This window comes from Haliotis asinina, chromosome 3, assembly GCF_037392515.1.
Source record: "Haliotis asinina isolate JCU_RB_2024 chromosome 3, JCU_Hal_asi_v2, whole genome shotgun sequence".
Lineage (NCBI taxonomy): Eukaryota > Metazoa > Mollusca > Gastropoda > Lepetellida > Haliotidae > Haliotis > Haliotis asinina.
Genome location: NC_090282.1, coordinates 35,595,313 through 35,612,053, shown reverse-complemented (window position 1 = coordinate 35,612,053; position 16,741 = coordinate 35,595,313). Strand labels below are relative to the sequence as shown.

At 38.4% G+C, this 16,741-nt stretch overlaps 1 protein-coding gene across 1 annotated transcript in view; it reads right to left on the bottom strand.

Annotated features, from left to right (window-relative positions):
• The window catches only part of LOC137277888 (cubilin-like), a 41,027-nt gene that overhangs the window by 6,332 nt on the left and 17,954 nt on the right, over positions 1 to 16,741 (bottom strand). The window contains exons 14-18 of the mRNA XM_067809876.1: positions 3,485 to 3,569; positions 2,905 to 3,035; positions 2,035 to 2,211; positions 1,574 to 1,664; positions 702 to 838 (exon numbers count right to left, since the gene is read on the bottom strand). Coding sequence (XP_067665977.1) covers positions 702 to 838; positions 1,574 to 1,664; positions 2,035 to 2,211; positions 2,905 to 3,035; positions 3,485 to 3,569 — 621 coding nt within the window. The remainder of the gene's footprint in view (positions 1 to 701; positions 839 to 1,573; positions 1,665 to 2,034; positions 2,212 to 2,904; positions 3,036 to 3,484; positions 3,570 to 16,741) is intronic.

Sequence of the window (16,741 nt, the reverse complement as noted above, 5' to 3'; positions counted from 1 at the left end):
GCGATGGAACACGAACAGTTCAGTGTACCCTCCCTTCCATGTCATCCCATGAATGAACTTCTCCAATTAATCTTAAACATGTCAGAATCGTGAGTCAGTTGACAATTACTACAGGAGATGAGAAATGAAATTTACAGCTCATTTCGTAAATATTGCACAATCGTCTTAAGTTATCAGGTTGATCACAGAGTAGAATGGTAGAATATACAGAACTTATTTATAGCAACAATACTTTCTAGTCGACCCGTCGAGATCCGGGGTAGAATAGGCCTTCAGCAGCCCATGCTTGCCACAAATAGCGATAATGCTTGCCGTAAAAGGCAACTAACGGGATCGGGAGGCCAGGCTCCTTAACAAGATACATAAGTTAAAATACGGTATTTATATTTGCCTTGCCTGCCACTCATCGTTAAGGGAATAGAACACAGACTCGGTAATGTGTGTCAAAATGGGGTATGTATTTGAACTGTGGCGTATCATCTCAAACGCCTGTCAGTTTATGACAGGTATCATTGCTCACACGTGCATCCCGTTGCTGTAAAAGTTGAATAATATTCGAAGTTGCGGTGATAGACATTTCATCTCACCACTGAAAACATATCGTTCTCGATGCAGAAGGTGCAGGCACAGTGCATTCATGAACAGAATTCGATTGTACTCTGCACATAGAACAACACATGCATAATAGCGACATAACTCACCGTCACTAATTTTCAGATTACTTGACTGGTACTGACATTCGCCAACGACAGTGGAATCAAATTGAAACTCAGTTCCGGTAAGACGTACGTACTTGCTCCTGTCTGACGCTGTTATCGTCCAAGTACAACGGATTTTCCTAGTGACGAAGAGAGACGTCAACCAGATGTCACATTCTACTGCCTGAACTAAATGCTAAAAATATTTACATCACACCAAAACAATAATAGTGATTGTTTTGAAGTTAGAGGAACAGAACGCCTGTAAATGAGTAAGTGAATGTCATTTTACGCTTAGTCAGCAATATTCTGGTTGTATCATGTTAATAACTGAGACGGTCAAAAGGTTCACATCAACTGTAAAAAGAACAGGGTTCTACTACTTTTCAGCGCGTAAGACAACGGCACACGAAGAACACAATACATGTAAAGACAAGACTGGGAGTCTGAATATAAGACATGTAACATACACATAATACATAGATTGACTTTATAATTTACTTTCACTGTTACTGACAGTGTTATAAAAAATAAATAGTTTCGTAGTTGACAAACTTTCATTTTGAAAACTTGACACAATTTAACAAAATTTGGTCTTTTGTGAAAGTAAAATTTCAAAAGTGGTTTCTAGAATCAAACAAAATAGGGACATTCTAAAATTGCACAACATGTCCATCGTAAGCCTGTTGTTTCAAGCTAGATAGCTACAACAACTTCAGATTAAATGGGGTACATGTATTCGAGGTAGATATAAACTAGTTCTATTAATTATTGTGTATACGTTAACAAAGTGAAAATAACTGAAGGTGATAGGTAACAACCAGATATCTCTTCTTATGACGAAAATTCTTCGCTAAGACACAGTTATCACTTACCCGTCGTAACTGTTTGGGTAATTCGGAGATGTAACACTTTGGGCACTATCAGTAGCAGTCAAAGATCCTCCACACTGAGATACGTATTCATCTACACAACAGAAACATGGAATGCAAGGAGATTACTATAACGAAAATGAGCATATCCTTCCAAAGCACTGACACAAGCACCTTTGAAACACAAGTCATTTCATGGACATAGGAAAGTCTTTCTGGCGAAATGCCAGAACAAACAATCAACCAACAAACCAACCAGCGAATCAGTTAACAATCAATCAATCAGATGTTTACTCCAAACTCAACAATAATCAAGCCATATATCGGCTGTCCATAAGTAATCAAACTGAGACAATCCAGTGATTAACAACATGAGCATCGATCTTCACAATTCGGACACAATGAATGAATAATGAATGTACATTTGGTTCACAAGAGTATCACTAAGTGTTGATGTACATTACCTGTGAACGCTCCACTCTTGTATCTCATCTGGAAGCCTGTGTTTGTTGGTGTACCTTGTGTGTGAAATACCACTAGCATCACGTTATTGGTGCTAACAAATGTCGGCCGTTCAGTTCCACAGAACCGGCATTTCTGGGTATTAATGGACTTCAGTGGCATCGAGGTCGCTTGGTATCCTGTATTCAAACAAGAAGCATTCAGGTAACGGTATTTAAACGTGAAGGGCAATGTAATGAATTAATATTAAAATTAAATGGAATATCTTATAAACAGTTTTCCTTCAGATATAGCATTTTAAAAATTGAAGGTTTACCAATTACGGGTACCTAATGAATAATGGAGCAAAACAACTCCATCTGAAACGCAAATATAACAATAGCATCTGAACCAGTAGAGATCAAATGTGATGACTGCGTACTGGAAGGCATAACTGATTCTAGTCCTTCATGCCCATTGCTTCCTACTGCCTTGCCTATCCTGCAATGCTCAAACTTTAAATGAAGCAACTCTAGATTTCCCCATGTTCTGCATCTCCCAACTCATTGGGTCTCCTTTTCAGTTTAGATGCATGTATTTGTTACTATCAAAATGATATACATTGAGGGACTAAGCGTCAGTGTATACTGGTTGAAGTTCACTGCCCTGTCTCTTGAAATGATCGTATGTACAACGATGGTACACTGAGTTCAACTATGAGACTTTTGGTCGTCTTAACGCCAAGAAAACATAGTAGTTTCTTTCAGGGCGATCTATTTTGCACCGTAGGTTGTTTATGAACTCGACTTTGTTGTGTTTCATGTTCAAGGATCCGTTAAAAGAGACGAATGCTGGCTTGTAAATTATAAATGAAAAGGGTTAAATGCACTCACCATCATAAACAGACACATAGTCACGACTGCACTGACCGCTTACTTCTGCAGGGAGATCTGAACTCAGTACCTCGAGTTTTATGCGATAGTGATAGTTGCTGGTAAGTGTGTATGTAGGTTTCTCCGAATTACTGCAGGAGATGAGAAAAGTAATTTACAGTTTGCATTCATTTCGTAAATATTGCACAATCGTCTTAAGTTATCAGGTAGATCACAGAGTAGAATGGTAGAATATACAGAACGTATTTAACAACAAATCTTTCTAGTCGGCCCGTCGAGATCCGGGGTAGACTATGCTAGTCGTAAGAGGCAACTAACGGGATTGGGTGGTCAGGTTCCTGGACTTGGCTGACACATGTCATCAGTTCCCAATTAAGCAGATCGATGCTCATGCTGTTGATCACTGGATCATCTGCTCCAGATTCGATTATTTACAGACAACCGCCATATAGCTGGAATATTGCGGCGTAATCTTCAACTCACTCACTTCGTTTATCAAACGTTTATCAAACATTAAGGAGCACAAAGCAATGTGAAATTCCAATAGAGCAGATGGCGTTAAAAGAACTTGAATTCATACCCCGGGTAAGACAACGGGTATCTCGGAGAGAAAATATAGGAATACGTAGAACTGGCAGTTAAACCATAGCTTGAACAACTGTCATCTGAAAGAAAACAAAAACTGTCTTATCGCATATTCCGTCACATTCAACAAAACTAGAATATGTCTAGGTACATTATATTCATATATAAATGCAACGTTTATACATTCTGTACAGACTTTGTGTCATGTTTCCCGATAAATGCGTGTTATATCCTGGCTTTGTGAAGTTTATCGTCCCGGATATATTGTAAACAACGGTAATAATGAGCTCAGATTCACCACCTTTTCGGTTTTGCATTTCGACTAAAATACAATTAACACGTCACAATTTAATTCTGGACTCACAAAAGTCCAGAAACTCTCAGCACTGTGGCCACTCTCACACAAGCGATTTCGCAAAATTAAACAGGCAGCTGTTATGTATATGTGCTAAGGATGAAAAAATGAAAAAAATTTTTTTCGAAAACTCAAAATTTAAACTCACTCGCCCATGGGTGTGCCCATGGGCGAACAGTGGCCAGTGGGTAGGCCCATGGGCAGGCCCATGGGCGAAAGTGCTTCGTTTCATCCAGAATAAATGTTTTGGAGGTTGTAAATGAATGAAAAAATGTTGATAAGTATCATGACACAAATTTCAGCTTCTTGTGACTTGACTCTGTTAACTGACAGCGATTTTGAAAAATCTCGCCCATGGGTGAAAAACATATTGGCCCATGGACGAGAATAATTAATTTCATTGAAACTACATGGTTTTTTTTCCAGGCTTTGCAGTTTTTCAATAAATGAACGTGTATTTATTAGTGTCTTGACACGAAATTAAGCTTATTTTGACTTAATTCGGCTAATTTAAAGTGATTTTTCAAAAAGTCTCGCCCATGGGCGAAAACCATATGGCCCATGGGTGAAAATATTTAGTTTTACTCAAAATACACCTTTTCCCATGTTTTGGAGGTTGTAAATGGATGAAAGTATGTTCATAAGTATCATATCACAAAATTCAACTCATTTTGAATTAATCCCGTTAATTTAGAGCTATTTAACAAAATCTCACCCATGGGCGAAAAACATTTTGGCCCATGGGCGAGAATATTTCCTTTTACCCCAAACACATCTTTTCCAGTATTTGGAGGATGTAAATGAATGAAAGTACATTTATGAGTATCATGACAGAAATTTCAACTCATTTTGACTTAATTCCTCTAAACGAGAGCAATTTTGAAAACTCTTGCCCATGGGAGAAAGACATTTTGGCCCATGGGCTAGAATATTTGCCTTCACTCAAAATACATCTTTTCCTGTGGTTTGGAGGTTGTAAATGAATGAGGATATATTTATAAGTATCATGGCACAAAATCCAACTCATTGTGACTTAATTCTGCTAATTGAGACCGATTTTCAAAAACACCTCGCCCATGGGCGAAAAACATTGGGCCCATGAGCGAAAATATTTCCTTTTCACTCCAAATACATCTTTTCTAATGTTTTGGAGGATGTAAAGGATTGAAAGTGTCATTATGAGTATCATGACACAAAATTCAACTGATTTTGACTTACTTTTGCGAATTCAGGAAGATTTTTTAAAAATATGCCAGAATAATCACTTTTACTCAAAATACATCTTTTCCTGTGTTTTGGATTTTGTAAATGAATGAGGATATATTTATATGTATCATGGCACAAAATTCAACTCATTTTGACTTAATTCTGCTAATTTGTAACAAGTACAAGAATCTGGATTTCCGCTTAAATTTTCATAGCTTTTTTTATTGCCTTGGAGGTTGTAAATATGTGAATGAAAGTGTGTTTATAATTATCACGACAAAAAAAATGAAATCATTCCGGTCTTAATTCGACTAATTTCTCTCGTGGACGAAAATATTTTCGTTTGCTCGTTTTCTTTATTTTGCAAACATATGGCTTAAAAATAGATGAAATTATAATGACAATTCAGTTTAATTTCGTGAGTTTAGTTTTATGTCGGCCTCGGCAATATCCCAGCAATATGGCGGCGGTTTGTAGATAATCGAGTTTGGATCAGACAATCTAGTGATCAACAATATGAGCATCGACCTGCACAATTGGGAACTGATGACATGTGTCAACCAAGTCAGCGAGCCTGACCACCTGATCCCGTTAGTCGCCTCTTACGACACGCATAGTCGCCTTTTATGGCAAGCATGGGTTGTTGAAGCCCTTTACTTCCAGCAACATATACAGTACACTTAGAATACTAAGCCTTGAGATTCTTTTGAATTTAGGTATTCTATAAATATACCAAAATTCAACCTATATCTATGAAGTTGAAGTTATTTGTGAAAGCCCTAATCAAGAGTGACCAAACTCCAGTGACTATGCTGGGACACATTAATAAACGGTGTTGTGAGATCTTTAAACTGTATTGAAATGTGTCTTGCCAATTCCGCAGACATGCGCCAAATGTACCTACCTAGTAGTTTTATGTGTACCTACCCAGTTTAGCATGTTTCGTTTTAATAGTGTGGTCTCCATTTTTAGTAATTCCCTTTTGTCCGTCCCGGCTTTTCTTCGTCCGCGGTTTTATGGGGTATTCTCCTATTTGTCAGACCAGAAATAATCTACAACAGGGGTAGGTCACTCGCTTGTTTTCTTTACCATTTGTACTAATTAGTATGCGCCTCCTCATGCTCCAATGCACACAGTGACCTGATTCGTCTCCATCGCAACTTAGGCTGCATTTAACAGTACTTCAGCCAGTCTACTGTATCATTCGAAATCTTACAATGAATGAATGAATGAATGTAGAGCAAGAAGTATATGTGAATGAATGAGAAAGATATAATAAAAGAAAGAAGTACATATGTGAATGAATGAAAGAATAAATGATACACCACGGCCATCCCTTCTAAAACATGCTAAAGAACGCAAAACTATCGTTAGATCACATGTGGTAACATCAGCTTGTTATTGTCTCCCTGGTCAGGCGTAACAATTGTCAGACAGGTTAAAACAACAAACTATCTGGTTGACTGCACAACTGCCTGTTGACGTAGTATACCCACATCACCTACTTTTCCTGCGTAACCTTCATCTACATCACTACCCTTAATATATTGAGCAGAGAGCACAGAAGGTCCTACAGCTGTAACCACTGAACCGTGGCGTCTCTCTGCTCCCAAGTTCCCAAGTGGGGGTGTCCTTTTCTACCTCTTCCATTAATCTTAAAACATCTAACAAGCTCAACGCATGCATCTTTTTATTAAAATGTGATGTTATACATAATCATAAGAGTATTTTTATGTATTATTCAGTTGATAAATTATTATTTTATGATATATATATATGTATGACACGCTGGACAGGGAATTTTGTGTTTATTTACCATTCCCATTTTCATAATGCTTAAAAAAGACACTCATCAATCTATCACAGAGTTTTGTCATTCCTTCACTCCAACATGGTTGCTAAATCCCCTATGATCATAGTATATCGACTTTGCCATACCCAATTCACCTAATCCTGCGAAATCAACCAGTCATGACATACCCACATCGCCTAATTAATTTTCCGTACCTATCGAGTAAAAAATACATAAAATGGGAGGACGCCTTGTTAACTAATGGGAGTGAGCCTTGTAGGGAGTACCCTCACTCTCACAAACCCACGTACTGAGGAGAAGCGGCCGTGTTTGTCGAGGATTTTTCTGGCTTTGCTAAATATATCGTACATAAACATGTAAAATATTTTGCTTTGATTCTGTAACTACCCACATTATGACATTGAGACCATTTTGATTTATCGAGTAAAATACGATTGAATAGTTTTGAGTTTGAATCTTGCCACTTTAGCGCTCTATCTTTTTAAATGGGGCGTGCATACTAATATTTAGGTGTTTTTTAGTATTCCATCTATTTGTTTAAATTAACTGATTTACCTGTTTTTGCTTTGTTTGGGTTTTTTATTGCAAGTGACCCAGCGAGTGAGTCTGCTTTGATACCTGTACATTTATTCTGACGTTTGACGAGCGGGACGTAAACAAGAACATATATGGAGCCCCTGCATCAATACGTATTAAAGTGTTTGAGACATTATTCTAGACCATTATTTGTACACAACTGATGAAATGTACCTGAAAGATCAAGGTTCATAAGAACGTACAGGGCACATTTCTCCTACCCCATTTAAGAATGTCCATTTCTGATTGGTTCACGTGGCCTTGCGAGGGAGAATAGAACATTAAGTTTTACCCCGCCACGTGGGAAAAGCCTGCATCCAGTCAGTGAACTGTAAAGCAGTGGTTCGAATCGACTATAGTTAGTACCATGTTAATATAATACATGGTTTCAGCTTGTTTTGATGCTCTAGTTACATAAAGTGATATTTAAACATTCGTTATGGTAAATACGGTGTAGCAATATGATGAAGAGTATGCGGGTTTTCTTCATCCCATTTCAACCACCGATGAGAATGGTGAAGATGACAAGAATTTTTTATGGATGATCAACTTCTTTATTGCAGGGTAGCGACGTTTCGGTATAGATTCTTATACCGTTTTCAAGCGTGTGGGGAATGGCAGGGGGAGTACAATATATATACAGCAGAGATGAGCATGTGATGACAATACAACAATAACAGGATTAACAATAACTATTTGAGGTAACAATACATTAGAGAAGTGTTGAGGTAAGCTGATAAAGGACTGAAGCCAGCGGGTGAGTTGACAGAAGCCAGAGTGAGATGAGTGGATTAATTGGTGGAAGCCAGGGTGAGTTGAGTGGACAAATTGAGACTGGGGGCCAGAGTGGGTTGATTAATTAGTGTTAATGATGCAGTTGAATGCCGGAGAGACAAAGACGCCTTGATCCCTGTTGATTGTTGGGTTGTGTCTGCGGATTTGTACTGCTTCAGCAAGTTTGCGTTGTTTGAAGTCATGTTTGTTGCTAGCAAGTGTTGTGACAGTGTCCCAGTTGATGTTGTGGTCAGGAAATTTGGTGATGTGTTCCGAAATGGCTGATTTTGTGTCACCTTTGTTTGTGGAGGTTTTGTGTTCTTTGATGCGTATGTTGAGTGGTCTGGATGTTTCCCCAATGTAGTTGCTGCCGCAGCTGCAGCTGATGTTGTAGATGACGCCTTTAGGGTGTTGTTGTTGTGTACTGTGTTTCCTACCGTTGGCCTTAATGATTGTTTTGAGGGGTGTTCCTGTTGTAAAGTAGGTGTCAATGCCTGCTTGTTGCTTGAGTAGGCGACTGATGTGGTGTGATGTTTTGCCGGTGTATGGTAGTGAGATGCGTATGGGAGCGGGATCAGGCTTGGTAGTAGTGGGTTTGGGAGGTGGGTTGACAGTGGAGTTAATGACACGGTTAACAAGTTGGGGAGGGTAGTTGTTTAGTTGAGTGAAGACATGCTTGAGATGGTTTAGTTCGGGTTGAGGGGAGACAGAGGATAGGTTTAGGGCACGGCGGGTGAGGGTAGAGATGATGCCCGTTTTAGTTCGGAGTGAGTGGTTTGAGTCAAAGTGGAGGTATTGGTCAGTGTGAGTGGGTTTACGATAGACAGAGGTTTGGATGGTGTTGTCAGTAGTGCGGGTGACGAGAACGTCAAGGAAGGGGAGTTGTGAGTTGCTTTCAGTCTCAAACGTGAACTGAATGCGGGGGTGTTGCTGGTTAAGGTGCTGAAGGAGAGCGGAGGGGTCGTTAGCTTGGGGCAGAATGACAAAGGTGTCGTCAACCTTCCTGAACCAGCAGGTTGGTTTAATTAGTGAGGAACTGAGGGCTTGGTGCTCAAAGGAGGTCATGTAGATTTCAGAGAGGATGGGAGAGAGAGGGGATCCCATGGGCAGACCATGGATTTGCTCATAGAGTTCATCACCCCAGGTGAAGTATGTGGAGGTGATGGAGTTAGTAATGAGCTGGAGGATGGAGTCAGTAGAGAGTTTGGTGTCCAGAGGGGAGTCGAGGTTATCAAGGCGGTTACGGAGGATGTGCAGGGTTTCGTTAATGGGAACACTGGTGAACAAGTCCACTACATCATAACTAACGATTTTTCCAGGGTTTTCAACAGTCTTGAGTTTCTCACAGAAGTCAGTAGAGTCTGATATGTAGGAGTCGGCGGTTTTGCCGAGAGGGGCCAAAACTTTCGTGAGGCGCTACCCTGCAATAAAGAAGTTGATCATCCATAAAAAATTCTTGTCATCTTTATCTCAGCAACTTCTAGAATGCCTCTCAAACAGTTTGATGAGAATGGTGGTATCCTCTTTTGGTTCACACCCGGAATGTCGATTGTTTTATCAAATACACAACCGGACTGTCGAAAAGCAGTGGAGTGTGACAGTGCTCAACACTGTTCTAATGACACCCGGAGCGTCGACTACCTTGGAGAACTTGTGCCCGAGAATGCCCGAGAATAGCAAAGGACTCATCTCTACGCTAATTAACGAGCTAAAACACATACACAAAGACTTCGGTGAAAGAATGAGCTGTGGAACCAATTCCTGAATGATAGTCGTCGCACGAACAGTAGTCGAGAAAGTTGGCGTCATCGTGAATCGAGGCTCTGTGAGCAATGTAAACTGCACATTGTGACACAGTGGTCACAATAAACAATAAAGAAGAACTTGACAGAAGGCTTCAGCGTCTCAACGAGCAGCTCTAAAGACAAGAGATTTCCGTAATGAGCTGTGCTCATCAGACTGTCTGCCTCGCTCATACTGACCACATTACTGTACTTTATAACGTATTTGGTTTTCCTAATGTCCGGAGCGTCGAACGCCATAGTGTTGACACCTGATTACCTCCTTACGTAATACCCGAAACATCGAATTTACAAAAAATTTCAATTCAATTTTAGAAAGCCCAGGCAAGTCGTTTGTTTTAGGAGTAAGAGGATTAGGAGGCATGGTCGACTAGATTTCTTTGTTTAACTAATCCCACACGGCCTTCACCAATAGAGGGAATGATTTCTGTTCAGTTATGACATTGCTGTTCTCCATATGTCTCTATTTTCTCCACACATCTCCGTGTTGTTGTATTTTTGTGTGTTTTGTAACTCTGATTGGGACTGGTGAACAAGCTTTACAGTACATCACCCATACAGCATATAATACAAAATATAAATGAAGCATGTGTCGTCATCCATATGAACTATCATATAATAACATATGCATACACATCATTACATCAAATACAGCTATCATATAAGTAAACATGAAAAATAGAATTATGGTTTGTTGTGTCTGACTAGCTCTTTGTAGAAACACTGAACATTTGTGAGAAGGTTTTTGACAAGTTAATTAGTTTCCTGTTAAAAAGATTAAAAATCAAGCTTTGTATTTTATGATAAAATCGTGGACGGATTCAACTATTTTCTGGTTTTCACAGTGAATAAGTTCTTTTCCGTTCACCGAAGTCATCATAGACCACAGTGAGAAAAGGTCAATCTTCAAGCAGTAAGGAAGACCATGATAGCGTATGGAGTGCGTGTGTCTTGGTCATCTCCTCCGTTACCCCCTCCCCGAATCCACACCCCACCAGGGCGTGTAGGACTTGTCTCGGTGGATAAAAAGGGACTCCTATAACCCCATATACCCCTAATCACAATGCTATAATTTGTCGTTTTTGTGTATCCGGTTTTGTGTATTCTGTAATATTGTATAGTACTGGTGAAGTGTTAATCAAAGCAATATTTTGCTTGCTAAACGAACCACATTCTTTGAGAATCAAAATATGTTTTAAGCACATTTCCAAAATTGAAATGCAGCATGCACACAATACTAAATTGGAAGGAATATCGTGCCGGACAAGGTTTTCCAGAGCACCTGCACATAAATGTCAATGTCTTTCAAAAACTAATATGTGCAGGTCTTGCAAAAGGACAAAGCAGGTATGCTTGACGAAGTTCTTGCAAAGGAGGTTTATACACAACACCAAAACCAACCGGTCAGCCCGACGCCTTATAAAACAATCAATTCGAGATTTCCTTTGAATGTGAGATATTTGGCTGCGCGTCTTGCGCAATCAGTCTTTTTCATCCATATACACTCACGAACACCTGTTCATTTCAAAGCTGGTGTCCCCTAATGACCTAATGTGATCCATGGATGAATTTTGTATATGACAAGTAAAATACACTTGAAAGCGGCAGCTGTTATATTCCAATAAACAAGACCAGCGGACGAGACATGACTTTTTCGGCGCAAATTGTCGTAGGCGCTTTGCGGAAATTACGTAAGTGAACGCGGAAGAAACAGAAAGCGTCATCGTTCCGCTAAGTTTCCATTGTCTTTGCGAGTTATGCTGAGATACTCAACAAACTGAGATAAAAGTCAAAATGATGAAAAAGTGGAAATCAGTGTGTGGATTAGAAATTGAAAATCACTCATGAAGTCTCTGACAAAGTAATATCTGTTCAGGTCATGATCATTTGGAAAAAATACGAAAGTTCTATGGATATACAACTTCTTGTATGGTAAGCAGCATTTCGGCGTAGCTGTTAAACTCGTTATCAAGAAAGGGATATCTTACAGGTAGTCCTGTAAGTTAAACCTTTGTTTTGGGTCGAGGTCAAAATCGTTTGGTGTTGTGACAACGGTGTTGTTTTATGGGATTAGACACGGATTTTCTATAAAAAAGGTAAAATGTGTGTCCTCAGGAAACGAAATAAGACACGTGTACCAGAATGTAAGTGAATCCATGTTAGCGAGTTCAATCAGTGACTTCAGTTAATAAAATGGGCTTTCAGTTCACCCCTTCCGTTAGTAATGAGTTATTTAGTTTCTTGGTAAAATTGCTTGCAAAGTGAATGTTGAAAATGGCAGTTTTCAGGATCATTTTAACAACTTCAGTTATGGCAATCAGTTATGGCTTCAGTAAAGCTGCTATGCTTCACGTTTCGTCCTACCTATTTTACGGGAAGATACCTTTGTGTAAACAGCTATATGTTCATTTTGAGAATTGGTAAAAAGGGAGAATATATCTCGTGAAAATGAATTTTAAAAGACTGCAGATCAACAGTTCCAGTTGTCTCAATAACATACTTTCTAAAATACTTAGAGACCACAATCACGAAAGCCAAAGTAAATCTGTTCGAGTGTAGCCAAAATAGTGAAAATTAATTTAAAAAATAGAAAAGTAAACGCAAAGTCAATCTTGATTACATTACGTATTCCTCATAGCCCGATATAATGATTACACATTAATAGTATGGATACGTTAATCTATAGTTTAAACAAATCTCCTCAAGTAATCGTGACTGGATTGGCAAGCATAAACATACATATCAATGCCGCTCCATACCAATAATATAATTACATAACATACATGATAACAACACTTCATGTTCCGCTCGTCAAACGTCAGAATACATTTACAGTTATCAAAGCAGATTAACAGGCCCACTAGCGGTAAAAAAACAAAACAAAACAAAAACAAATAAATTAATAAATCCAAATGAATAGATGGAATACTAAAAACCACCAAAATATGCACGCCCCCTTTAAAAAGGTAGAATGCAAAAGTGGCAAACCGGTAAAATATGCCAAAATACAAACTCAAAACTATACAATCGTATTTTACTCGATAAATCAGAATGGTCTCAATGTCATAATGTGGGTAGTTACAAATCGAAGCAAAATATTGTACATATATGTACCATGAAATAATAATTTATCAACTGAATAACACATAAAAAATACTCTTATGATATGTATAACATCACATTTGAGTAAAAAAAATGCAGGCGTTGAGCTTGTTAGATGTTTTAAAGATTAATGAAATAGGTAGAAAAGGACACCCCCACTTGGGAACTTGGGAGCAGAGAGACGCCACGGTTCAGTGGTTACAGCTGTAGGACCTTCTGTGCTCTCTGCTCAATATATTAAGGGTGGTGATGTAGATGAAGGTTACGCAGGAAAAGTAGGCGATGTGGGTATACTACGTCAACAGGCAGCTGTGCAGTCAACCAGACAGTTTGTTGTTTTAACCTGTCTGACAATTGTTACGCCTGACCAGGGAGACAATAACAAGCTGATGTTAACACATGTGATCTAACGATAGTTTTGCGTTCTTTAGCATGTTTTGGAAGGGATGGCCGTGGTGTATCATTTATTCTTTCATTCATTCACATATGTACTTCTTTCTTTTATTATTTCTTTCATTGATTCACATATACTTCTTGCTCTTCGTTCATTCATTCATTCATTCATTCATTGTAAGATTTCGACTGATACAGTAAACTGGCTGAAGTACTGTTAAACGCAGCCTAAGTTGCGATGGAGACGAATCAGGTCACTGTGTGCATTGGAGCATGAGGAGGCGCATACTAATTAGTACAAATGGTAAAGAAAACAAGCGAGTGACCTACCCCTGTTGTAGATTATTTCTGGTCTGACAAATAGGAGAATACCCCATAAAACCGCGGACGAAGAAAAGCCGGGACGGACAAAAGGGAATTACTAAAAATGGGGACCACACTATTAAAACGAAACATGCTAAACTGGGTAGGTACACTTAAAACTACTAGGTAGGTACATTTGGCGAATGTCAGTGGAATTGACAAGACATATTTCAATACAGTTTAAAGATCTCACAACACCGTTTCTTAATGTGTCCCAGCATAGTCACTGGAGTTTGGTCACTCTTGATTAGGGCTTTCACAAATAACTTCAACTTCATAGATATAGGTTGAATTTTGGTATATTTATAGAATACCTAAATTCAAAAGAATCTCAAGGCTTAGTATTCTAAGTGTATTGTATATGTTGCTGGAAGTAAAGCTCTGTGTTCGGGACCCGTGGAGATCTGGAGTAGAAGAGGGCTTCAACAACCCATGCTTGCCATAAAAGGCGACTATGCTTGTCGTAAGAGGTGACTAACGGGATCGGGTGGTCAGGCTCGCTGACTTGGTTGACAGATGTCATCAGTTCCCAATTGTGCAGGTAGATGCTCATACTGTTGATCACTAGATTGTCTGATCCAAACTCGATTATCTACAAACCGCCGCCATATTGCTGGGATATTGCTGAGGGCGACATAAAACTAAACTCATGAAATTAAACTGAATTTTCATTAGAATTTTATCTATTTTTAAACCATATGTTTGCAAAATAAAGAAAACGAGCAAACGAAAATATTTTCGTCCACGAGAGAGATTAGTCGAATTAAGACCGGAATGATTTCATTTTTTTTGTCGTGATAATTATAAACACACTTTCATTCACATATTTACAACCTCCAAGACAATAAAAAAAGCTATGAAAATTTAAGCGGAAATCCAGATTCTTGTACTTGTTACAAATTAGCAGAATTAAGTCAAAATGAGTTGAATTTTGTGCCATGATACATATAAATATATCCTCATTCATTTACAAAATCCAAAACACAGGAAAAGATGTATTTTGAGTAAAAGTGATTATTCTGGCATATTTTTAAAAATCTTCCTGAACTCGCAAAAGTAAGTCAAAATCAGTTGAATTTTGTGTCATGATACTCACAATGGCACTTTCATACATTTACACCCTCCAAAACATTAAAAAAGATGTATTTGGAGTGAAAAGGAAATATTTTCGCTCATGGGCCCAATGTTTTTCGCCCATGGGCGAGGTGTTTTTGAAAATCGGTCTCAATTAGCAGAATTAAGTCACAATGAGTTGGATTTTGTGCCATGATACTCATAAATATATCCTCATTCATTTACAACCTCCAAACCACAGGAAAAGATGTATTTTGAGTGAAGGCAAATATTCTAGCCCATGGGCCAAAATGTCTTTCTCCCATGGGCAAGAGTTTTCAAAATTGCTCTCGTTTAGAGGAATTAAGTCAAAATGAGTTGAAATTTCTGTCATGATACTCATAAATGTACTTTCATTCATTTACATCCTCCAAATTTTGGAAAAGATGTGTTTGGGGTAAAAGGAAATATTCTCGCCCATGGGCCAAAATGTTTTTCGCCCATGGGTGAGATTTTGTTAAATAGCTCTAAATTAACGGAATTAATTCAAAATGAGTTGAATTTTGTGATATGATACTTATGAACATACATTCACAACCTCCAAAAAGGTGTATTTTGAGTAAAAGTAAATATTCTCACCCATGGGCCAAATGGTTTTCGCCCATGGGCGAGGCGTTTTGAAAAATCACTTTAAATTAGTCGAATTAAGTCAAAATAAGCTTAATTTGGTGTCAAGACACTAATAAATACACGTTCATTCATTGAAAAACTGCAAAGCCTGGAAAAAACCCATGTAGTTTCAATGAAATTAATTATTCTTGTCCATGGGCCAATATGTTTTTCACCCATGGGCGAGATTTTTCAAAATCGCTGTCAGTTAGCAGAGCCAAGTCACAAGAAGCTGAAATTTGTGTCATGATACTTATCAACATTTTTTCATTCATTTACAACCTCCAAAACATTTATTCTGGATGAAATGAAGCACTTTCGCCCATGGGCCTGCCCATGGGCCTACCCACTGGCCACTGTTCGCCCATGGGTGTGCCCATGGGCGAGCGGGTTTAAATTTTGAGTTTTCGACAAATTTTTTTTTCATTTTTTCATCCTTAGCACATATACATAACAGCTGCCTGTTTAAATTTGCGAAATCCCTTGTGAGAGAGTGGCCACAGTGCTGAGAGTTTCTGGACTTTTGTGAGTCCAGAATTAAATTGTGACGTGTTAATATTATAAAGAATGGTACAGAAAGAATCGTTTTATCGTTAGTTACATGCGTGTTCGCTGTAAGACTAGTTTACTGTGTATGGATATATGCATCAGTTCCTTGATCCTGGTTGTATGTTGGCTACAAGTGATTGATATCCTATGAGCTTCTGTTTATATTCAGAGCATCATCTCGTAACACACTCTCCCTTATGTAAAAAAACGTATTGAATTCGGTACACAAGAAATGTCAACGCTAAAGGACTATCAGTACCGATCACCCACAGAAACAGATTCCAATGGTCATTAACGTCCAACAGTGATGAATTTTATGTCACTCTTAATAATGACAGTGTCACTAAATGATGTCAAGTATATAACAAGCATGATTGTCCTTTTGAGAAAGCTCATGACACAAAACAGTTTGTATAAAATATAATACGTATCAGTCCGAGAATGTATTTTTTATCTATTGGTTGTAATGTTCAAACAAACGATTGTAGCTGCATGTAAAATAGTATTTGTTGATATTATCAGGTCTCCAAATATACCGACTATAAAAGTCTATTGATATCTTAATACGTCACAAGCATATACTTTTACTTCATTTCA